This window comes from Achroia grisella, unplaced genomic scaffold (genome assembly GCF_030625045.1).
Source record: "Achroia grisella isolate CSIRO2021 unplaced genomic scaffold, CSIRO_AGI_Agris_v1 utg3539, whole genome shotgun sequence".
NCBI classification, from domain to species: Eukaryota; Metazoa; Arthropoda; class Insecta; order Lepidoptera; family Pyralidae; genus Achroia; species Achroia grisella.
This window is the reverse complement of record NW_026712814.1, coordinates 471,287-498,223: the sequence shown is the minus strand read 5'-3', so window position 1 is coordinate 498,223 and position 26,937 is coordinate 471,287. Positions and strand designations below refer to the sequence as shown.

Here is a 26,937-nt window from a genome sequence, read left to right as displayed (position 1 = left end):
AGGCCAACTCCCGCCTGACGGATACGACTTTAGTCTGAGGTGCCCTGCTAGGGTTTCGAAGGGGTTGTTCTTTTTACTATTCTCCATGCAATTTCTTCATACTTTATCACCTTTTAAACCTTCCCTGGACTTCTATGAAAATTTCAAGATTAAAATTAGCCAAATTGGTTCAGCCGTTGTCGAGCTTTAGCGAGACTAATGAACAGCAATTCATTCTTATATGTATGTATAGATATGACATTGAAAGTTGAAAAATGGGGTAAAATAAAAGTTTTTATGAAATTTTTCATTTGTGAAGCAAGAGTGATTAAACTGTTTTCGTTGACTTTTTGGGTTTTTACGAAAAATACTCAAGAATATATATTGAGTATTTTTTCTTTATATGGGCAAAACCACTATAACACTCGGACGAAGTCGCGGATACAGCTAGTTAGAATAAAATAAATAAGTTAATTGATCTTCTGTCGTTTAAAAAACCTAATACCGACCTACAGAACGTAATCAGTTAATGTGTTATATATATTGAGGTAATCAAAACAACAACATGTTGATCGGACCACGCATGCGTAGTTAATATAAAATCGACGTTACTTTATGAGGCTAAACAAAACATAATAAAATATTTTATAGAAATTTTATGTTCTGTTAAATAGATTTGTAATCTATGTTTATACTGAGACAAACTCCTTAGTACTCCATGGATTCACCTGGAGGGTGCCAGGTCCAACGTGTGGCAGAGAGGAAAACTCCGAGCAGTTCCCGGGACTTGTGACCCGGGTGTCGGTTTAGGGGGCTTTTATTGTGAGGAAAATAGACTCTGCGATCATTGTTCCTATTTTGAAATTTCTATTTTAAAGGATTCATTATTCCAGAGTAATATAGGTTTACAATTTTTTTATACGATACATATGATCCATCTGATGGTAAAGGGTTACCGTAACCTATAATTTGTCCTTTGGAAAGTTTACACTCTATCCTGAGGAGATAAAAACCATCGCTCCTAAGAATATCCTTCAATTCTTGTCCCTGACGGGTCCTGGTACCGAGCTCTGAAAAAGTACCAGCACAATAGATCTATGTAGATCGCAGTACTACAGGTCCAAGTACCTCACATTAAGTACCGTAACCTATAAATGCCTGAGATACCAGAAGTGTCATGTGTGTGCTCTCTACTAGTTTATAACCTGGGATAATTCACACAGCGCCATCGAGTCCCAAGCTAAGCAGAGCTTATGTTCAATAAATGTTCAATCCATTTTTTTTAAATACATACATAATATACATAGACGATTCACAGATCGATAAAAACAATCATACTCATGAATACATATGTTTGCACTGTGCAAAAAATCGAACTGCCGACCATCCGAAATCATCCATCGCAAAGTGATGTGCTAAACTGCTATACCACCAAGGTCGTATGATGTCGCAGTACACAACTAGTAATGAATGTAGGGCATCGTCAACATTTGGTGTTTGATTGACATACCATAATTATGTTGGAACAGTTCCTACACAAATAACGTGTTATTTACAATAACTGATAACTACATTAATATTTTAAATTATGCGTCAGAAAACGGTCCACATCTCCAATATACATGTTTATTGAACGAGAATAGTAATGAAAACACACAAATTAATGAAAACTTTTATATAATGATACGCTTTTGGTAGAGAATTTTTTTTATGGATGATAATGGAATGGAGCACCCGCCTGCGCTAATGGTTTACGCTGGCGGGGCACCAGTGGAGGATGATAAGATGAACATGAAGTCAGGTCAGCCCATCGTGACAAATTCACCAGGAATCTATAACGATGGTTTCCAGGAGGAACCGCGTGGAGGTCAACCTGACATGGTACATTGCTAGCAATGGCGTCATGAGACCACATTACTAGCAATCCCCTTGCCCCCTGGTAGAGGATTTATATGGTTCACGATCTTGTGGTTATAAGTTTTATAACATTACTATCAGACCAGGCCACTCGTTGCTGAGGTTAGCCTCAGTTTAAATAATATTGCGACTATAAATTGAGATGTAAGCTATCCTATCTTTCAAGTTGGATCAAATTGCGCACAATGCAAATCAAATTTATAATCGGTTCAGTAGTTTAGTCCATCGCGGATAAACAACGTGACATGTAATTTTTGTATATAAAGATATGTGAGATATTACATATACTCAAGAATTATATTACAGTTTCTTACGGGTCGGCAGCACCCCTGATGTTTCAGGCGTCCATAGGCTACGGTAGCCGTTTACCACATGGGCTGTATGATTGGGTACTTGAGTCTCGGCTCTACACGCACAACGGTCCAGATGAGAAGCTAAATGGAGAGAATAAAATCCAAATGACATTACAAATATATGTAATAGGATGGCGTGTGATGTATACGACACTTACGCGGTTGCGTCTACAATTTCATATATTTATATAAACAGTCAAGATGTTTTAAAATAATGCAAGATTTATTGCACGAGAAAGAAATTGTGATCTATATTTTGGACAACGCACCGACACATTAATCACGCAAAATTCAAGAACATCAGGACAGAACATCCACATTTATTTAAACCGGTTCCATTTGATGTCCGCGTGGAAAAGTTTTACCGGTTTTACATAAATATAACTAGCAAATTGCGAGTCACACTTGACCGTTGAGGGTTCTATACAAATAATATATTTTTCTAAATATTATTCATTCAATAATTATATATTAAGTAGATTTAAGAGCCAGGCTCTTGTTGGTAGAGCTCTTGTTACTTTCGAGGTTTGTCACTTCTTTCATCATGATTATAATTTATTTTTAATTTTATTGAGTTACCTGTGCATGGTCTAAATATGACATAACTGCAAGAATTATATCCTTGATTTAGAATAAATATGTTAATAGAATCTGAATAAAAAACCTTTCCTAAATTACCAATCAATAACTTGGCGATAGAGATGGTTTTTAGCTACGATTGAATAGCTAATTGAATTTTTATTTTAATAATTGATTTATGCTTATAAAAAACGCATCATAATCGTTTTATTAATTTAGGAACTACGATACCATAGACAGACACATAGACACGTCAAACGTATCATAAGTGACATATTGTTTGTGGAGACTTTTTACTGATATCTCAAAAAGAATGTCGATAGGCTATAAATTTCCCGCGGGTGAATCCCAGAGAACTAGTTTAACATAAATATAGTGTTGCTTATACACAAAATATGTTCTACTAGGAATCCTACCGCTGGCATAGCTAGTTTATAAATATAATGTTGCCTACACCCAAAATATTTTTTATTAGGAACCCTAATAATGACGATAATATCTCCCATTCATTTCGAGAATGATTGAATTATGGAAAAATATAAATATTAACGTCACATTATTAGTAATATTGCGGATAGATTAAAAAATTTACACCGCGTCGTGTCCGAACTATTAAATAAATATATTTACAACCCGTTAAATTGTATATAAAAACTTTAAACTGTTGACGACATCTGCCTGTTAACGTTTCGTCGGTTAAAGGTTAAAATAAATGTGTCACTACACTACATTTTCAATATATTTTTTTATAACATAAAAGTCACGGCGATGCCAATTTTTTAAAGTTTATTTTTCAATTCCGCATACATATGTATATATTATAATATTTATACTGACTAATTCCACATACATATATATCAAAATATATATTATAATATAATATTTGGCCAACAATACTCTTTATATATCGCAAGGTTGCCAGGGTTTAGCGTTTCTGTTAACTTTCCCCATTTTACTGACTCCTAAGTATCATAGCGTGATGTTAGCGTGTCACATTTCTCTATGATTTTTTGGGGGATGATAATTGAATGGTGCACCTGCCTGCTCTATCGGTTTACGCTGGAGGGGTAGTGGAGGATGATAAGATGATATGAGATCAGATCAGTTGGCCTATCGTAACAAATTCACTAGGAATTTATCACATGTTTCCAGGAGTAAACTCGTGGAAGTCGACCTAACCTGGTAATGTACCAGGTTAGGTCAACTAACCTGGTACATTACCAGGCTAGCAATGGGGGTTACTAGTTCCCGTTACTAACAACCCTTCATCCCCCTCCACAAGGATTAGACTTTCCAATGTAAAAGGGTGGGGGGGGAAAGGGATTGTTAGTAATGTGGACTCTCGACCCCATTGCTAGCAATGTACCATATCAGGTTAACCTCCACGCGGTTCCATTCTCATCTTATCATCTTCCACTGGTGCCCCGCCAGCGTAAACCGTTAGCGCAAGCGGGTGCACCATTTCATTATCATATACAAAAAAATATATATAAGGGTCTATTCTAACCTGACTGGTATTTTCGGAAGATTAACGTCTTGAAACCAACAAATCTTCACCTTTGTTTTATTAGATGAGTTGTATATATGTATGTATATTAAATATACAAAATGAAAATGGGAATAGTAGCAGTGTAACCTGTAATAGTCTATTTTTTAATATACAAATTTGACATTATCAATGTTACCAGGTTTTTACAAATTTTAAATAGGGTATATATGGTACTATCAGAAATTAATATTAATTACCCATTTTTATAGGTTACTTAGAAATAATGTGTTAATGTTTGTTTAAAACGCATTATCTCAAAATTAATAAAGTATAGCTATTAATAATTTTAGGGTTGCTGTATTAAAATAGATTTATTATTTTTCACTAAAACAAATACTAACTGGCTTTTTTATAAAACAAATTATTTTAAATATTTAGCTGTTTGAAAGAAAAAAATGTAGCTTAATACTGTAAAAAATACTATATGTACGGGAAACCACAAAAATGTATATTTGTTTTGTATAATACAACGACAGTACTGCAAAACACTATTGAAATTATGTTGAAAACTATTGCGGAAATGCTTTAAAAGCTTTAAAACTATTATATTATTATAAAATAAAAATTTCCAATTAAACTAATCGGTATCACAGGTAACCCTACCATTATTTAAAAAAAATATATTTACACCTGTCAATTTAGTCTCCGGGATTAAAAAACAGACTATAGACCACAGTGGCTGTCAAAACTAGTGGGATATAGTACTTATATACTTGGAAGGACCCGGTGGCTGACGGAATAACACACGTGTCCAGATAATTTAACCGTTGTTGACATATTTACACACGGCTTGCTAACATAGCTCCAGAACACCCGGACATATAAATTGGACGTGACAGTAGACGATATGAAATATAAACATACCAGTTTTTATATATTAAACCTCACTGATGTGCTGATTAATCTGGAAACTAAGGCTGAAAGCATTTCACGGATGAAGTTTTAAAAAATTATACATTTCAATTATATATTACTTAAAATATTTTTAAATAGATACGTATTTTATTAACTAAAAATATATTTTTAAAATAGGTATACCGTAGAATAGAAAACGAAATCAATATTATATGATCAAGTATAATAATGAAATAAATAATATAATGAACTTATGCTATAAAATGTGTATTATAATTTTCGTTTATTATTTAAAAGTATTTTATTTTATTTCATCATTACGTAAGTAGGTATATATAGAAAGAATTAATTGCAAAAGGAAAGTAAACTTATTTATATTTTCTAATTTAAATATTATATGATAGAGATATCATATAATATTCTTAGAAAACTATTGTGTTATTTCTAAACTTTATTAAATAATGACTTTTCTTTTAAGGTCATTTTAAATATAAAATCTATTTAAAGTGACTTTAAAAGAATAGAATAGAAAATCTTTTATTCAAATAAACTTAATTTAAGCACTTTTGAATAGTCATACATTTTTTTTTATCTACCGCTTGTTCGGATAGCTGTCTCATCGCAAGAAGAACGAGCAAGAAACTTATGTGTTGCTCTTTTAAATGATCCTAAAGGAACAATAAATTAATAAATTAAACAAAGCGCCGTAGTGCAGAACCAAGATTTCGCCATTTTGGTCTATTAAAAATAGTAAATTAAAGAATAATAATTTTGAAGTGAATATCAAACTTCTCTTTAGTAGCCAAACATATTAAAACACAGACGAAAAATGTCATAACTTTAAACACACTGCACACAAAAACACACTCTAATTGTATAGTGCTTCAAGAAGTTTGTTAAATGGCGTTTATGAGTGATCTGTGGAATTCAATCGTTGGGGGCAACGAGAAGGAGGTCTCTTGGGACGAAGTGGCAGACTTCTATCTGGACTTGAGGAAGTACTTCTCAGTTTCCGAGATCGATAAGGAGGAAATACCGATAGTTTTTGGCGAAGCGCACGATATTAGCTTCAATAAAACCGGCTTCGGGTTGAACTATACACCTTTGAATTTCATCACCGTATACCATATTGATACTAGGAAAGGTTTGTTTGATATAAACTATATATTTAAAAAAAGAATTATATTTATTTTTTTTTAATTTATGGCTTCATCGGAGTTCTGGCGAATTTGGATCTTGGCGCTGTCTTATTTTTGTAATAGAGATGTTGGAATGGTGCACTCGCCTAAGCTAAGGGTATAAGCTGGCGGGGCTCCAGTGGAGGATGATATCATGTCAGTTAGCTTAGTTTCCAAGGATACCACATGGAGGTGAACCGCAAGCTCTAGCAATTGCTCTAATAGTGTTCAATACTAACCATCTATATGTGGAATACTGGTGAATTGTTATTTAGTAATCATTGTTGAGAATCCATAAGAAACATAAACAATGAAATTGTTAAAAAGAAATATATACTAACAATATATTATAAATTAATGTTGAATTTATACAATAAATACGATATTTGTAAAACCAATCTAGAGTAAATAGAGTTTTTTTTAATGTTAGTACTTGATATAAGTTGTACTTGTAAAGCAATGCTCAGTGTATTTTCATATTCTGCCGCGAGAAACGTATTCTAGATAAAACATGATTAAAATAAAAACTTTAACTAAACACAAGTAAGAAAACTGTACTAAAATCTTAATAATATTATACTCGAAAGTTTGTAAGTATGGATGTTTGTTATTCTTTCACGCTAAAATGACTGAACGGATTTTGATGAAACTTCACAGTAATAGCTTATGCATCAGAATAACACGTATATTCATTTTTATTGAAATTTATATATTTAAATGTAACGCGGATGAATCCGCGGGCGCAACTAGTATTACATAATTCAGTCACTATTTAGTTTAATTTTATAGGAAATTTTTTATCGGAGAAGTTAGGTTATGTTTAGTTTTCTATGTAGGGATTTTTTCTATTTGGTAACACTTATTTTGTTGATTATCTTATCAGAAAAAAAATACATCTACACACAAATAGAGTAGTTCCTAAGAAAGACTTAGGTATATAATTCATTTAGTTTTTCTATAAATCACTTAATATACCCGTGCGAAACCGGGTCGGTTCGCTATTTATTTACTAACTTGGGATTTCTTTCGTTTCAGCTGAAATAAAGATGCCGAGCGGCCACGTAGACCAGCCTGTCATTGAAGACAATAGAGATGGAACCGTCAGCATCAAGTACGAACCGAGGGAGGAGGGCATTCATGAGCTCTACGTCAAGTATAACGGGGAACATGTCCAGGGTAAGTTTTTTTATATTTTTATACCATAACCAGCTGTCACGGCATACGTTGTTTTGCCATAAAAAATCAATAACTCTTTAAAAAATAAGGGTTGGTGATAAAAGGGTGAAATGGCACATAATAAAAAATAAAAATATTTTGTCGAAAAAATGAAAAAAATTAATTATAAACCTAATCTCGAACCTACGGAATATACATATAAAATTTCATCAAAATCGGTCAAGCCGTTTCGGAAAAGTATAAACGCGGAAATCTGTGACACGAGAATTTTATATAACATCTATTAAAATCCGTTGCGTAGTTTAAAGATTTATACATACATCGTACAGTACAAACAAATGTTAGGTTTTTCCTATATATATTATGTATGGATTTAAAAATATGTATTTAAGTATAAATATGTATTTCTCTAGTACCCATAACAGTTTTTTTTAATTGTCCTAAGATCGTTTTACATAGTACAAATAAAAACACATATTTTGGAAATAAATCATATTATAAGTATATAATACCCAGACAGCTACAAAAATTCATACTCATAAATACAATTGTACCTACCGAAGCATCGAACTTGCGACCATCGGAATTAAAGCAAGCAACCGCTAGATCACCGAGGCTGCGTTCCACAAGAATCAATAGTGGCCTAAAAAAATACGGAAATCCCTTCCTTGAAGAAATAACAAACTTCTACCATACAAATAGTTTTCCAATGAAGAATTTTTAATCAAGACCAAACGTCTACCATTCTTGACATTTTTTTTATACAAGTCTGCTGGAAGTGCCTTCTTATTGCACTATATTTCTAATGATCACAACAGGGGGTAATTAGAAACATGACATTACTGACAGAATAATTAGTACATAGTACGAGTGTTTATATATATAGTAGATGATACCCCGGCTTCGTCTTCCTTTTTTAGTTTAAAGTATCTACTCGCCCCGACTTCGCACGGATGTACATGTTATATACATGAAACTTTCTTCGTAAATTACTCTGTCTATTAAAAAACCGTTTCAAAATACGTTGCGTAGTTTTTAAGATTTAAGCATACATAGGGACGGACAGACAGCGATAGCGACTTTGTTTTATACTATGTAATGATAATAGCCTATGTCCAGGATACCGTTTTTTTTTTTCACTTTAAATTTGTTTAAGAATTTATTACGTCGTTTAGATATTAAAGGCATTAACTAGACAGATCCGTGTCTGTATGTGTTATTCTAATGTATAAGCAGTACTACTGTAAAGTTTCGTCAAAATCCGTTCAGTAGTTTTTGCGTGACAAACATCCATACTATCCATACTAACAAAATTTCTCGTTTATAATATTAATAAGATATCCAAATCATAGATAAGATAATTCTATAGGCATATTATAAAGAGTAAAAAAATAATTCAGAGATTGTTGGAGGTAATCTCTGAATCTACTGAAATGATTTTAAAAATTCTTTCAGCAAAAGCAAGTACCGTTCTTTTTTTATACTGCGATCATGACAATCAAGCATACGGCCCATCTGATGGTAAATGGTTACCGTTATTTCTTAGTGTCATGTATATAACATCTCGCCCAAATTTTTAAGTTTATGACAGTCTAGCTACTCGCCTTGGTTTCGCACGGATGTACATGTATTATCTGCTCTATCTATTTTATCATCCTTTTTCTGGAATCACTCTGTCTATTGCTAAAAACTGCATTAAAATCCGTTTCGTACTTTAAAAGATCTAAGCGAACAGACAGCGGAAGCGATTTCATTTTATACTATTTAAATATAATATAATATAATAATCTTAGGACAATCAACTCAAACAACGATATCTAGCTTGTGTTATGGGTACTAGATAACTGATACAGATACATAGATATTTTTTTTCGTAAATACATACACATTATATTTAGAAAACACCCAGAAAGATACAAACAATCATACTCATGAATACGTTTGTACCATGCGAGGAATCGAACCTGTGACCATCGGCGTAAGGCGGTGTGCTAAACCGCTAGACCACCGAGGTCGTCAATTTGAATTAATAGAATATGTTCATTCATGTCATACAGTCTATCTTTATGTTACATTTATTTATTCGTTTAGTGAACAAACGTGGACGAATAAAACTCAAAATATTTTTATTATTGTAAGTAAGTCTTTCTCTATTCATGGCCTCGGTAATTTAGCGTAGCGAAGCACAACGCCTTAATTCCGATAGCCGCGGGTTCAATTCCGCGCCCAGTACAAACATTTCTTTTAATGAGTATGAACTAACACTGTGATACGGGGAATATATTTATATAGAGATTATTGAACACTTCTGTATATACTGTTTTTTTTAGGGTCACCGTATAAGTTCACAGTGGATTCCATCTCCTCTGGCTATGTGACCGCGTACGGTTCTGGTCTGGTGAGCGGTGTCAGCGGGGAGCCCAGCCAGTTCACCATCATTACCAAAGGCGCTGGTGCTGGCGGGTTGACTATGGCAGTCGAGGGACCCAGCAAAGCTGAGGTTTGTTATGAAATTCGAGTCTAATATTGTAGAGGAAATTGTATGTTTTTTGTACTTAGGAGTCAGTGTAGGCATCTCAGTCTTATCTATTACTACTGTATCCGTCAGGTGGGTTAGCCTTCAGCCGCTCCATAAGTCTTTCCGCAGGTTTGAAGTGCCATCTGCACTCGCCACATATCAGCACCCCATAAGCTGTAAAGGCCCGGTGGCGGGAGTCAGCTTTCAGATGAGACGTCAGCTTGTTTGCCATTTCAATTATATGAAAAAAATACAAAAATACTTGTAAAATAATAATTCCTTACCCTACAGAAAGGTATTCGTATATCGTATAAATAGTAACTTGACCTCCATTTCTTCTTAAAATCCTTGAGAGCCTAACGCTATCTGTCAGATAAAATTAGTGTGTTATCGATGTTAAAATCGGACATCTCGCCAAAAATATAAAATGACACGAAGATTTTTAGTGGTCTTTTTTATTGAGGTGTTTGGGGCCTGTTGTTTTAGACCTGTAACGCTGCGATCTACTCAGATTTATTGTTCTCCCTCAGTTACCTTACCTTGACCTGATAGGGACAAGAATTGAAGAATATTCTTAGAAACAATGGTTTTTATATCCTCAGGATAGAGTATATACTTTTCAAAGGAGATATATTTTATGGTTGATAATGGTCCGCCCGCCTGTGCTAACGGTTTACGCTACGGGACACCAGTGCAAGATGATAAAATGAGTCAGATTAGTTATCTAGACAAATTTTCCAAGTATTTGTCATGATGGTTTCCAGGGGGAACCGCGTGAAGGTCAACCATGATATAGTGCTAGCAATGGGGTCAACAGTCTACATTACTAACAATTCTCTAATTCATAACTGGGCTGCAACCACTCAGATCAAATTAGTATTTGGTTTTTGGTGTTTGAATTATGTTAGACTAAGTTAAGACCGATCGTCGTGGAGATCTTTGGAGGAGGCCTATGTCCAGCAGTGGATGTCTTTCGGGCTGCGATGATGAAGTTAAGACCCCATGTTTAAATTGCTGAAAAATTAATAATTTCTAATTCCAGATCACATGCCATGATAATAAAGATGGTACAGTGGCTGTGTCGTATCTTCCCACGGCTCCTGGAGAGTACAAGGTGTCCATCAGGTTTGGAGATAAGCATATCAAGGGATCGCCGTTCATTGCAAAGGTACATGAAATTCTCCATTCATAATGATAACATAAATTAAACTTAACATATAATACTAGTACAGTTCACTGTACCATGTGAAACAAATATACCTAAAGATCATGCTATAAGAACAAATAAATATTACGAACTAAAAAATGAAATGACGAAAAATGGCTATTTGGTTAATTTAAAAGGGTAAAAGGGGGAGCGAGAGGTATACCAGAGAAATCCATCCAACCTAGAACTGAAGTAGGTTTTATACTAGAACGTGTATCTAAAGCTGTATTGGCAGGCTTCTACCAGATTTGGCTGAGTAGAGAGAGAAACATAAGTAATAAAAGTGAGTGTAAATGTACGTCAGCAAAGGGGTCCCTTAAACCTACACCCAGGTCCCAAGTACACCCGGGTACTTGCTCGGAGTTTCCCTCTCTGCCACACAACGGACCCGGCACTAGCACGGAATCCATGGAATGTTAAGAAGTTCTAGTTATTTCGAAACATTAGCGTTTAGTATGGTATAGCGTGATGGGTAACATCTCACCACTGTAGCGTTATGTATAATGTGATGAGGTGTCGCTACTTGACTTATTTGTTTCCTGTAGTATTTTGGTAGTGAGTGTACAGGTGAAACATTAGTAAACTATCCAAATATATTCTTATTTGGACCTATTATTAATGCAAACACTGGATAAGGAGTCCTACTACCTTATACTGAATATAGAAATCTACATAGATTTCTATCTTCAATATAAGGTATTATTTCCAGATAACATTATCTGGAAATATAAACAAATGGAAGCCGAGTGTTGACAGAAATATTATGTAGGCACAATAGTTCTAGAGCCTTGACTTGAATAATTTTGTGGTAATTAGGGTTATTAGTGTTGTAAAAAAAATATGTTCACAGGTTACCGGCGAGGGTCGCAAGAGGAACCAGATCTCTGTGGGCAGTTGCAGTGAAGTCACGCTGCCTGGCAAGATCAGTGACACCGATATTCGAAGCCTCAACGCTTCCATACAGGTATGCTTGAGTATTAGATATTGATGTTATTGATATCAGATCAAATCAAATCAAACCAAAAATCATTATGACTAAATACATATAGAACATTTTAGCCGCTTATGAATGTCATATATTTTGTAATTAATATTTTCCCCTACCGTCCTGTTCTGTATATAGACTCAATTGAGAAGAACTAACAAAAAACTCAACTGAGTTTTTTATATGTAGTTTATTTACATTGTTTACGTATGTACGTGTCTATGTCTAACATTAAATGAAAATCCCGTGCATGAACAACTATTGCCATGCACGTTTGTCATTAAAGCAATCTTTTAGTGAATAATAGGCTTTGCTCAATAAATATAATTTAACCCGTTGTAATTTCGATCCCCGTTTGAACTGGACGGGGGATTGATCGATTGATTCCATAATAGAATGACACTAAAACAACATATGTTCTTTTGTCCAGGCACCATCAGGTCTCGAAGAGCCCTGTTTCCTGAAGCGTCTACCTTCAGGGAACATCGGCATCAGCTTCACTCCCCGTGAAGCAGGTCAACATATTGTTTCTGTGAAAAAAATGGGTGTCCACATACAGAACTCACCATTCAATATCACAGTACAGGAACAGGAAGTCGGAGATGCTAAGAAAGTTCAGGTAAGTGACGTTATTTTAGTCAATATATGTTTCTAGATGATTTTTCTATAAATAAGCTGATAGTCCATTTGAGTGTCAGCAGTAACCATCGCCTATATACATGAACATGAACAGCACAATGAAAAGAATAGAATAGAAAAAAAATATTCAAATAAATGTAACATAAGCAATTTTGAATAGTCATATTTTTTATATTATCAATCATTCGAAACGCAGACACAAGAAGAATGATCAGGAAACTTGCGTATTGCTCTTTTAAATAAATGCTGTTCAGAATTACATTTATAGGATTTTTGTGTGAATATAAACTATCAATGTAGATAAATACTTACTTGAGTAACAAAATAAATCGTAGTTAACAGAGCAGACCAGTCCTCACAAGTACCCGTTCATAAGTATAACGGGTGAGCCAGCCATCACTGCGCTCAATCGCATTTTAGGGACCCTGATGTCCCGTCCCACCACGCATATTTGACCCACGAATACGACTTTTTTTATAATGACTGAACAGTCTACTCCCTGGTAAATGATGATGGAATGGTGATCAAATTCAAATTCAAAAATAATTTATTCATGTAGGATATTTTAGCTGCTTATGAACGTGAAATTTTTTACAATGTAATTTTAATTATTTCCCTACCGTCCAGTTCAGTATATAGATTCAATTGGGAAGAACTGGCAAGAAACTCAATTGAATTACTTTTTTAAAAGCCAGTTTAATTGCAATGCTTATTTATCATCTAGGTCTAACATTAAATGAAAATCTCGTGCATGAGCAACTATTGCCATGCACGCTCGTCATTATGCGCAATGATGCGTTCTCATGCGCAAGTTTCTTTCTCCTTCTTCTTGTGATGAGTATGCTTTCCAAATGAGTGGTAGGCGTCAAAAATATAATGGTACCATCAATATAGTTCATAATAATAAATATACTGTCTATCTGTTCACAATTATATATGTCTATTTTAAGGTAACAGGTACAGCGCTGAAAGAAGGCAAGACTCACGGTGAAAACACGTTTACTGTTGACACCAAGAATGCTGGATATGGTGGTCTATCGCTCTCTATTGAAGGTAAGGTATCACCTATTACTTATTTCATACCACAGCAGTGGTAAACATACGATGGTAAACTGTTACCACAGCCCGTGGACGTTTGAAACACCAGGAGTTAATTGTACATGTCGTCCCTTATGAAATCTTAATGTATTATAGAATTGTAGAGTATATTAAGGTTTCTGAAGGGTTGGCAACTTGATAAATCACAGACATTTCATTTTAGAATTTGAATGTGGGATGAAGATGCTGCGAAGCATTGTGAATAGTATATTGATTAGGTTATTGGCACAGTAAATTACAGATAATTGGGTAGATTTTTTGTTTGTAAAATTGGCCTTGAGGTGCTCCATAAATCCTTTCGCGTGTTTAGAGTGTCATCTGCAGCTATAAAAAGCTACATTATTGGCAAGTAAAATGGGTATATTATAATATTTTTAATACTGTAGAAACAAAAACGTAGTGAATGTGAACAACAAATATACACTATACTGGCGGACACGACTAGGCTGAATTTGTGAATGTTTGTTGTATAATATTGTAGCGGGATAGTTATCACCTCACCAATGTAACTTTATATACGACTAGCTGTTCCCGCGACTTCGTCCGGGTGGAATTTAACTTTATTTTTCTAAAATAAAATATTTTTTTAAATAAAAGTAGCCTAAGTTACTTCTTATTACATCAGCTACCTGCTAAAAAATCACGTCAAAATCGGTACAGCCATTTCAGTTTATTAGCCGGAACAAACAGACAGACAGACAGACAAAAATTAAAAAAAATGTTATTTTGATGTATGTACCGTATTTACATATATTCATATGCATGTAGTAAAAAACTGTTATTTCAATATTACAAACAGACACTCCAATTTTATTTATATGTATAGATGTGATGAGGTTTCGCTACATAATATATTTGTTTATTGTAGTGTGTAGGTAGTGAGTATACTGGTGAAATAATTGTATTATTTACTGTACATTAGTAAGTTTATTTCTTAGTGTGCTACATGCCTTATTGCCGAGTGCATTCGACGTGGAGTCGGGACGAGGACTGACTTTACACTTAACTTAAGTCTATGTTATTTGTAGAGGTAAAATAATGGAAGGGTCTCGAGTGTTGGCTGAAATATTACATGTATAGACACAGTGTTGTGTGATATATATTACATTTAAATATATCTCTAATACAATTCTTCTTAGTATTTAAAGATACAACCGGCACGTTCCGCGCTCGTTAACCAACTGCCGTTTCTTACAAAAATTCTCTATACTCACACAGAGAGACGAGGGGGGGAGGGGGATGGGGCGAAACTGTGTAATAATTAAACTACCTCCTTTTAATATTTGAAATTATGAAATTTTTCGCCAATAACAATGTGAAACCTAACAATACCTAAATTGCTAATCATTTATGGCAGGTCCTAGCAAGGCGGAGATTCAATGTGCAGACAGCAAGGACGGTGTCCTGGCCATCAGCTACAAGCCCACGGAACCTGGCTATTACATCATCAACCTCAAGTTTGCTGACCACCATGTAGAGGGGTCACCATTTACTGTCAAGGTACATCACCATCCTAACATATTATTTGTTTGTAATACGATATTATAATGAGTGCCGTAGTACAAACGGTACCCTCATTTATTCTTATATTTTTTTTTATTAGAAAAACAATATATAAGAGAAATGGATATAGAATTTTTTGTTGCGATGTACACTAATACATTAAAATAATCTACTTAAGAAAACAAAAACAGTAAGAATTCATCACGCAAAATATAAAATATGTTATTGAATAATAATGGAAAATCCCTGGAAAATTTACCCAGCGCCATCTAGTTCCAAGCTGAGCAGACCTTGTGTTATGGGTACTAGACAACTAATACAAATAATAATAATAATGTTTATTGAAATATTTAGTACAGCCTTGACAATATTCTTACAAAAATAAAATTGCAAATATATATATAATAATAATAATATAATATATATATAACCTCGAATCGAAGCCGTAACCATCGGAAGTAAAGCGGTATGCTAAACCCCTAGACCACTTTACATTTATAATTGACCTACATTTGTATTGATTGTTCACACAAAAAGTATATTTAAGTATTTATATCAGTTCTCTAGTACCTATCCATAACACAAGCTCTGGTTAGCTGTTATGATATTGTGTGAATTCTGCTGCGTTTATTATTACTAAGAAGTTTTATAGTAGATAGAGTAATGATTCATATATAGTAATAATAATAATGATTTTGTCTCTATCAGGTGACTGGTGAGGGTAGCAACAGACAGAGAGAGAAGATCCAGAGGCAACGGGACCCGGCCCCATTAACCGAAGTCGGTACAAACTGCAAACTCACTTTCAAGATGCCTGGTAAGACTTCATTTTTTACTTTTAATACTGTTCAAAATCTACCCTGTATCATCGTAAGCACAGATTATTATATTAGAGTCCGTTAGTTTTCTGTTCCCGCGCTTTCACTTCCCCTCCCTTACCTAGTACTGAACCGACTGTACGGCGACCATGACGCGCGCGCATTGTGTTGTGAATTAAAATAAATTAGAACTGTGAAACCTACTGTGAAACTGGAAAGCTAGCGAAGATATCTTCGAGACCTTGAAGCCCAAGAAATCCGCACAACCATACAGGTACGTGACTGACGCTTCCACTCATTTTTCACTATATATATACAGAGAGTAAATTCCCTAACATTTTGGTAGCAGAGTAGTTTCCCAAACAAATACTATCCATATTTCATTCACATGCACTGTCAAACACTTCAATAAATTTGACGGAAACAATTTTTTTAAACATATTATAAATAATATTGACCCAGTATATGAATCTGTATTTTTGTAATCATGTACGAGCTCATTGGTAAAGAATAAGAGCAGAATTTCTTATCAGTTCTTATCATCTCGAAATCAACTGAAACTGAACTGACGGTAGATTTGACATATCATAAGAGTCTGTAATAGACCTACATGAAATTATGAATTTGATTGTGATAATTTACACAGCACAATTTAGTACTAAACGAAGCAGAGCTTATGGAAAAAATGGTCTAAAAATATTGAATTATTTCTATAAATTTTTGTAGTACTATCTTCAATCTCAGAATTACAATCCAGTTTTGTACCGAACTACACGCTCCTAATTATATTATTATATTGACTGTATTCTGTTTTGTATGCTAATAAATAAATAAATAAATAAATAAATAAATAATTAAATAAATAAATAAATAAATAAATAAATAAATAAATAAATAAATAAATAAATAAATAAATAAATAAATAAATAAATAAATAAATAAATAAATAAATAAATAAATAATTAAATAAATAAATAAATAAATAAATAAATAAATAAATAAATAAATCTTTGTTCAATCAGATAATATTGTCAGTGCTATGAATTTCAAGTTAGATTTTTTCTAAATATTTTTTTTTATCTATAGCTGACTGGTATATAATGCCGCAAGGTTAAGTTCGTTATATATACTTTTATATTATGTACATTAAATTTATATTAATTAATAAATATTAATATAGGTACAAAGCAATAATGTAATTTAAATTATTTTGACCATCAGGTATCACTTCTTTCGACCTGGCTGCAACCGTGACCAGCCCGGGGGGTGTGTCCGAGGACGCTGAAATCCAGGAGGTGGAGGACGGACTGTACTCAGTTCATTTCGTGCCCAAGGAGTTGGGTGTACACACGGTTTCTGTCAAGTACAGGGAGATTCATATTCCCGGTAAGATATTTGTGATTATCAGAAATTTTCTTTTTTTTTTTCATCGGCGAACAATTAAATAACATACCGATTGCTGGCTTCTGTCATACAGCTAATGCTAGTTCAGAAGCCAGGACTACACATAAATACTGAAAAGATTGATATAGTCTAGAAAGTGTACTTATTATAACTGAAACCAGAAGACATATACACATTTATCTTCTGTAATGAGAAGAAAAAAAATTACATAAGTTTTCTTCTTGGCTTCTTCTTCTTACCCGCGAATTCGTCTGCCTGAAATTTATATCTTTTTTTTATTTAAATTAAATAAAGTTTCTACAATAGAAGTAATCTAAGTTACTCCTTCTAATGATTGTTACCTGCAAGTGAAAGTCCCGTCAAAATCCAACCGTTTCGGAGATTGTAGCAAGATCAAAAGAACAAACAGACAGACAAATTTTTAAAATGTATATTGCTTTATATCCATTTAGTAAAAAGCTTACTTGTATATAAGCTTACGCTTATTTGTATAAATAGTAATCTATGTAATATTATTATGTAATACTAGCTGTACCCACGGTTTCACTCGCTTTTAATTTCAATAATAAAAATATATATATATTCTGACGCATAAGCTGTTTTACTGTAAAGTTTCATCAAAACATACTCTCAATATTATTAAGATTAACAAGTTATCTTATCTGAATTTTTATATAATTCTTTTACAGGCTCACCTTTCCAATTCACCGTGGGTCCACTAAGAGACTCCGGAGCTCACTTGGTAAAGGCAGGAGGTTCAGGTCTGGAACGCGGGGAGGCTGGTCGCTTCAACGAGTTCAACGTGTGGACCCGGGAGGCTGGTGCTGGACAGCTCGCGATATCGCTTGAAGGTCCCAGCAAGGCTGAGATCGATTTTAAAGACAGGAAGGATGGATCCTGCGACGTGTCGTACAAAGTTGATGAGCCTGGTAAGTGTTTTTTTATACTACGATGGTGGCAAACAAGGGTATGGCCCATCTGATGGTGAACGGTTACCGTAGTCTATGGACGCCTGAAACACCAGGGAAGCCACGTGCATAATGATTATTATTGTTTTATTTATTTTGTATGTATTATTTGATTTAAATCAGGATACTGATTTTATTTAAAAGTTTTAGACAATTTATAATATGGGCTATATTATAAATTGTCTATAAATTTTAAATAATATTTTGTTGGACCATCCTTATCCATTAGGGGTATGAAAAATAGATACACACAATATTTCATAATAATCGATCAAGCTATTTCGGAGGAGTTTTGTTGCAGACACCGTGACACTAGAATTTTATATTTTAGATGTAGAATTTTTGTAAATTAGAAAAAGGTCATATTTTTATGTATATAGAAATATACATGGTTACCCTTTTGTATTCAATCCATTTACATGCCTTTGTTTCAAAGCAAGCTAATAAAAAGATTTTCTTGAAAGTGTTAATTTAAATTACACAAGAGCTATCGTACATCACGATAAGTTCTAAACGAAATATTTCACGCCGAGACTTTTATCGCGCAAAGACATCGCAATCAACAATTCAAATCCCCTCCCCCCCCCCCCCCCCACCCCCCCACTATACAATACCACAGAGCACCGCAAAAACAACATAAACACTCAAATGCACTTCATAAATAAATTGAGTGTTCCTTATTCGAATGTGACCACGCCTACTGGCCACCGGCCAATGGTGGCGCGCTGACCGCGAGCGCGGCAAAATTTACTGCGAACCATTTTGACAGTTCCATTTTTTAAGTTTTGTTTTTGTTTTTTTTTGACGCTGACCATAGAGTGATGTATTCGTTTTCCAAAACCGTAATGGACGTTGCGATTCTGGACGGCCGGTGATTGCTCGGATTAATGTTAATAGTCATTTATGTTTATTTTCATTATGTCACTATTTACTAAGTAATTACTTATAATAAATCGGTAATTTGTCAGTAATCTTTGAGAGGTGCATATTGCTATCTATCACTTAAAATGAGTTACCTGTGTCTTATGAATAACCTGTATGAAGAATGAACCCTCAAATTCTAAAAATATTAGAGAATGCTAAAAAGTTAGTGCACGGAATGATACAAAAATCATATAAATCATAGGCCTCAGTGGTATAGCGGTGTCGTACATCGCTTTATTTTCGATGTTCGCGGATTCGATTCCTCGCACGGTGCAAACGAGTATTCATGACTATGAGTATTCTCAATCTAGTGTATCTTAGTACATTATTTATGTTTTTATTGCACCAGAAGTACATAAAAAAGAACATAAATTGTAATACAATTAGGTACTTATGTATTTACAAAAGAAATATTTAAGTATTTTTATCACTTGTCTAGTACTTAAGACAGAAGCTCTGCTTAGCTTGGGACTAGATGGCGCTGTGTTAATTGCCTTAGGTTATTTTTATTATTAATATATGTTTGTATATATACAATCTAGCCTATGTTGGAACATAGTCATATTTTACTATATGTCTACTACTCACGCACAATGAACTGACCTTTAAAATATATGTACCAAAATGTAGCATACTTAGTAATGACGTGTAAAGAACACCAAATAAAACACTCATATAAACGATTCAACATCTATGACATATAGCAGCATTCCTGAATATGTTTCGTGCACATTATAAATATAGATATATAGATAAGATGGCGACGCCCGCGCCGGCCGCTTTGTCGGCGCCGTTTGGTTGCGTTCGAATTTTAAACATATTTTTTTATCATTGGTCGCGTTGTGCCGAAAATAAAAGGGTGAAACGGAACGTTTGTTCATGTTGAATAATAAAATGATCAGTTCCAATGGTGTAACTCATTTATTTCATATCGAAATAGTGAAAATTATTAATACCAAAGACAATCGCTGTATGGGTTGAGTTCTTATGCCTTTCCCTGAGGTGGGAAAAATCGAGGAAAAAAAAATTAAAATTTTTCTTCAAGAAATTATATAACTTTTTGGTTTGATTGGAACAAAGCAAACACAGAATATTAGGTAAGCTTTCCACTATATAATAGTGAAAACTAAATGTAAATCGGTTAAGCCGTTTCCGAGATTAGTGCGCACAAACTCTCAGACAATGAGTTCGGTAATTTCCATGTTGTTCATCATATGAGTGACCGTTACCGTCAGATAGTTTGTCATTCCACTTATGGAACTCGAATGGCAATCAGTCTGACTGTTCACATGACGATTGGACATAACAATCGCCTATATACTACAGTATCACGGATATCACGTTATCATATGTATATCTCACGACGTGCGTGGATGTTGAAACCTTTAAAAAAAACGAAATTGTGAATATACATTTTTTTAACAAATTTTTATCAATCAGTTCGATGTATTGAAGAGAAAAACAAACGACAATCGTATCTAGAGAACTCTATGTAATTAAATAAGTATTTTTATTTTGTGACGTCTACTATTTCAACCTTGCTTTGCCATTCCGAAGGGTAAATGTCATACCTTCGTACCCCATTTATTTTACTGCCATGTCAAACTGCTTGACGGCGAAAATTAGTAAGAGAAAGATACCCAGAGGACAAATAGAATACAATAGAAAATCATTTATACAAATAAACTTACATTGAAGCAGTTTTGAATAGTCATCACCTTTTTTTTAATCTACAGCTCATTCGGAATATTGTCTCATCACAAGATGTACGAGCAAGAAACTTGCGTGTTGCTCTTTTAAATAATTTTGTTGTTACTTTACATGTTTAAGTTGAAGTGTGTGATACAAGCTACCAAGTAGCACTAATTCATTTGAATATTCAAATAAAGAAAATATTAAATATACAACCAAATGATTGAGAACTAAATAAGAGTAAAATAGTCGATCGAAGAAATCAAACACGAAGTGAACTAAAAATATGAAGTTTACATCGTTATTAACTATTGTAAGTTAATTACTACAACATAAAATACCAACAATCAAACAAACAATGAAATGAATTTAGGTTTTATATAGAATAGAATAGAAAATCATTTATTCAATTAAACTTAATTTAAGAACTTTTGAATAGTCATAGCTGTTTTAATCTACCGCTCATTCGGAAAGCTGTCTCATCACTAGAAGAACGAGTAAGAAACTTGCGTGTTGCTCTTTTAAATAATCATTGTAAGTTTGTATTTACATTTCGAAACGTGCGAATACAAACCAGCGACTTTTACTAATTTATTAGGATCAGATATTAAATCTATACATGTAAATAAAATTGGAGTGTCTGTTTGTAATATTGAAATAACCGTTTTTTACTACATGCATATGAATATAAATACAGTACACACAACAAATTAACATTTTTTACAATTTTTGTCTGTCTGTCTGTCTGTTAGTTCCGGCTAATCTCTAAGATGGCTGGACCGATTTTGGCGGGACTTCTTTTGGCAGGTAGCTTATGTGATAAGGAGTAACTTAGTAAAGTTAAATTCCACGCGGACGAATTCGCAAGTACAGCTAGTACAAAACGATTAAAAAGTCATAGTGATTAGAGCAGACCAGTCCCTACAAGCATATATATAGATGTTTATTAGTTGAAAGCATATTTTCATGGCATTTGAAGACGTTGCAATAATTTTGAAGCGACAAATAATATTTACAACAACGTTTAAAATAATAATCTCGACACGAACAGTGTTCACAATCGTCCTGCAATCTGAACAAAAAAACATAATTCTTGTCGCCTCAAAATTTTCAAATTAAGAACATGCCTAAAACTTAAGTCATTATGCTGCGGATAGCTCAAAAATTTCTAATCACAATACACTTATGAAATATCCGGAGACAAAAACACCGCTTCTTTGTCGGATGCTGGGCGGGTTTTTTTGCCACCGCGAATACAATGGACGCAGGACAAATTCAGTTTAGGGCCAGCATTCCTGGCCACTGGTGTTTAAGAGTCATTTTAATTGACCGCCCGTTGGATATAATCGTTGGAAAAAAAAGTCTTAAAGTCACCGGCGGACAGAGAAGGGCTATGACGGAATGTTACTTTTGAATGAGTTTTGGCCGACGTTGAGCGCTTTCGCCCACTGTGCGTTTCTTATTTGGAATTTCTGGATAGGGTCAAGGTGAAAGCATTTGGTATTTCTATATTATATGGCACAATGTCCGTCCTAATGATGCAATCTATACTGATTAAATTACATTAATATCTATTCGGGTAACGAACACTGATTAGACTATTTGCTTTTGACAAAATTGCTATAGGAAATGCTGGTGGTCTCTATGCTCTGAATTTGAATTTAGACATGTATTATTGTAAACATGTACAACCATATTTAAAAGAATACGAGCCGAGTTTCTCTTCAGTTTTGTTTCATCTCGAAAGCATCTTTTGATATCTAACTGATGGTAGTATTTGACATATCTTAAGAGTCTGTAATAGACCTACATGAATAAAGATATTTTGATTTTACTTTATTTGGTATCTGTTCTGCCGTTTAGCAGTGAAACGACAAATAATAGACAGACAGACTTCCCATTTGTAATATTAGTATGGATTGTCATTTTTTTATGAATTTTAGTTAAGTTATAACAAATTAATAATCTACTTACAAAGGTAGACTTCTTGAAAAGTTTTCTGCGTGGGTACTTTAGTCTCACCTATTTTAACAGTTTGCTGTATAAGATTTTGGTTATAGGATCAGAAAAGGCAAATTATAAGACAAGAGGCATGGCATCTTAGGCCTTCAGTATGCCAATGTATCAGCGATTACAGACGTCACCGGGCTTTTTTTTATAGAACTTTTAAAAGAGAAGAATTTGTTCATACATATATTTTTTGGCACGCAGCGTAATTACTCAAAATAAATAATTTTTGCCACGTTTTTCATTGCTGCTCTGCTTCTATTGGTTGTAGTGAGATGTTATATAGCTTATAGTACTCAGGTATAATATATCTTTGTAACTGTGAAAGAATTTTAAAAATCGTATAGATGGAAGGATGGATGTTTGTTACTTTTTCACGCAAAAACTACCGAACAGATTTTGATGAAACTTTACAGTAATATAGCTTATACATTATAATAACATACAGGCTATAAATTTCATGCAGGTGAAACCGCGTGCACAGCTAGTGATATATATTTGTGTTTTATGCTATATATGATACAGGCTTGCTCCTTCATAAAATGTATAGCCCATGTATTATTCTTATAAGCTATATTACAGGAAAGTTTCATCAAAATCCGTTTAGTAGTAGTAGTAGTAACAATACATATTCACCAGTTTGTTATATATTCAATATTTTTTCTATTTCAGTATTTAATTGAATTAGTGCTAATTGGTGGTTTGTATTCACACACTTAAACTTAAAAATGTAAAGTAATAATAAAATTATTTAAAAGAGCAACACGCAAGTGTCTTGCTCGTTCTTCTTGTGATGAGACAGCTTTCCGAACGAGCGGTAGATTAAAAAAATGTAATGACTATTCAAAAGTGCTTCAATGTAAGTTTATTTGAATAAATGATTTTCTATTTCACAAACTTTCGCGTTCATAATATTAATAAGATTATATAAACTTAGCGACCCGTTCATTTTGAAATCAGCTGAAAATATACAAAATGTATTATTGCGTCCTAATATATATTTGTGTATGTATGTCTTTGTATGTATATTGACTTAATATGCAGTCGCGTGACGTCATTACCACGCACTTTAGTATAATTATATACAATTTATAATTGTGGCAGCGCGTCAGCTGCACATAATTACAGTTTAAATGTCGAGGGAGAAAATATTTGATTTGCAAATATCATTGTATTTGCATTTCACATAATCTTATGGTGGATATAGACATCTGTGAGGCATAACCATTAACAAACTTGTATAATAATAACCATAGACAATTCACACAGAGCCATCTAGTACCAGTCGAAGCAGAGCTTGTGTTATGGGTACTAGAAAACTAGGATGCACGACCATGATCTAACTTGTATAATAATACTTATAATAATCGACAATACACGCAGCGCCATCAAGTCCCAGTCTAAGCAGAACTTGTGTTATGGCTACTAGACAACCGATATAAATACTTAGATATATTTTTTTAAATACATACCTACATAAAATACATAAATTACCCTGGACAATTAACACAGCGCCATCTAGTCCCAAGCTAAGCAGAACTTGTGTTATGAGTACTAGACAACCGATGTAAATACTTAAATACGTTTTTTTTAAATATATATTATGTACATAAAATACATAGAAACAAATAAATAACCCTGTGCAATTAACACAGCGCCATCTAGACAACTGATATAAATATTTACATTTTTTTTATGTATATATACTTATACATAAAAACACAATAATAGAAAAATGAAAACAACAGAGTAGAAAACGTCGAGAATAAAAAAAACATACAAACATCGAAACGCTTATACCTATTTGTAATGTTGGATATGAATAAGATTTTATCTATCCTATCTGTCTATCTATTTACTCAACAACACAAATCTTTGCGTCAAATCGAACCCGTGACTATAGGAAGTAAGGTAGTGTGTTAAACCGCTAGACCGCCGAGGTATAATAAAGGGACAATTAGTGCTAAGCTGTCTGCGGGAATTCATTTGACTTAGATGCTTATATGCGTTTTCAACATACTGGCTAATATGTTTCTGACCATCCCATCTATGATAGAATGAAGGTAATGTTCACCCACCAGCGCTAACGGTTTACGCTGGCGAGGCACCAGTGGAGGATGTTAGGATGAACATGAGGTCAGTTCAGTTAGCCCATCGTGGTAAATTCACCAGGCTTTTATCACGATAGTTTCCGGGATGAACACCGTGGGCTAACGGTTTACGCTAGCAAGGCACCGGTAAGGCAAGGCACCGGTAAGGCAAGGCACCGGTAAGGCAAGGCTCCGGTAAGGCAAGGCACCGGTAAGGCAAGGCACCGGTAAGGCAAGGCACCGGTAAGGCAAGGCTCCAAAGAATATCCTTCAATTCTTGTCCCTGACGGGTCTAGGTAGCGATCTTTGAAAAGGGCGAGCACAATAGATCTATGTAGGTCGCAGTGCTACAGGTGCTACACATCTGACAATAGCCCAAACAACCCAATAAAAAAAAAGGCACCAGTATAGGAAGATGAGATGAATATGAGGCCAGGTCCGTTAGCCCATCATGACAAATTCTCTTGGAGAATTTGTCATGATGGTTTCCAGGGGGAACCGCTTGGAGCTCAACCTGACATGGTACATAGCTAGTAATGGGGTCATCAGTCCACATAATAAACGATTCCCTTACCCTCTAGAATAAAATATTGACCTAACGACTTTGTAAAAAGTTATCTGCATGCTTCCGTCGCCAAGCAACTTGATGTGTAAGCTGTTTCGGTTATAGTCTCAATTAGGAAGTACAGGATAACTGGTATGACATCTTAGACCTCTCGAATGGCAGTGCTATAGTGGTATCATCTGTGTCACGTGATTACGTGATGTCTATAGTGTTGTTTATATTTGTGCATGATGATTACTGCTTACTATCAGGCGGGCCGTAAGCGTATATGCCATTCAAATTACTTTAAAAAATGGTCAAATACGTATTATATCAGATGTTACGCCATGATTGTTATTCATGTACAAAAACATCGCTGTTTTTATACTTCAAAAAAAAAACAAATAATAAGAATCAAGAGGAAACAGACCGGACATCGAACCTGGTAACATGTCAATACTACCACTTTGCATAGAGCCTACATCATTATTTGGAATTGGATGGGGTCGGTGGCACAGTCGATGATTTAAAATCGAGCGATTAAAAAGTTAAACTATAGTTATATTTCCCAGACGGACGTTTATTTTATATCTACCTAACCCACGGTATTAGACATAATTAGAAATTTTAGTAAACATTAGCAAATAATTATATAATTTATATATATAATATTTAATTTATATAATAATTATAAAATAAATTATTATTATTTAAATTAAATATTTAAATAATAATTATTTACTTTGTCAGCCTCGGTGGTCTAGTGGTTTACCATACCGCTTTACTATCCGACGGTCGCGGGTTCGATTCCTTGCAGTACACAAACATTTGTATTCATGAGTGTGATTGTTTGTATCGGTCTGGGTATTTTCTCTGTATAATATGTATTTATTTACAAAAAAAAACCTGCATCCATGTATTTATATGAGTTGTCTAGTACCCATTACATAAGCT

The 26,937-nt window shown here is 34.0% G+C and overlaps 1 protein-coding gene across 10 annotated transcripts in view; it reads left to right on the top strand.

Annotated features, from left to right (window-relative positions):
- Positions 1–26,937, top strand: part of LOC131843875 (filamin-A) — a 99,304-nt gene that overhangs the window by 57,662 nt on the left and 14,705 nt on the right. For 3 of the 10 annotated variants that reach the window (XM_059192637.1, XM_059192634.1, XM_059192639.1), the window contains exons 2-12: positions 6,125–6,376; positions 7,446–7,586; positions 9,917–10,086; positions 11,147–11,272; positions 12,162–12,275; positions 12,727–12,915; positions 13,886–13,988; positions 15,391–15,533; positions 16,245–16,353; positions 17,576–17,740; positions 18,448–18,687. In XM_059192637.1, the coding sequence (XP_059048620.1) occupies positions 6,133–6,376; positions 7,446–7,586; positions 9,917–10,086; positions 11,147–11,272; positions 12,162–12,275; positions 12,727–12,915; positions 13,886–13,988; positions 15,391–15,533; positions 16,245–16,353; positions 17,576–17,740; positions 18,448–18,687 (1,744 nt within the window). In that variant the 5' untranslated portion in view covers positions 6,125–6,132. Of the gene's footprint in view, positions 1–6,112; positions 6,377–7,445; positions 7,587–9,916; positions 10,087–11,146; positions 11,273–12,161; positions 12,276–12,726; positions 12,916–13,885; positions 13,989–15,390; positions 15,534–16,244; positions 16,354–17,575; positions 17,741–18,447; positions 18,688–26,937 lie in introns of all 10 variants that reach the window. The other 7 variants (XM_059192642.1, XM_059192641.1, XM_059192640.1 and 4 more) reach the window with 3 other exon arrangements.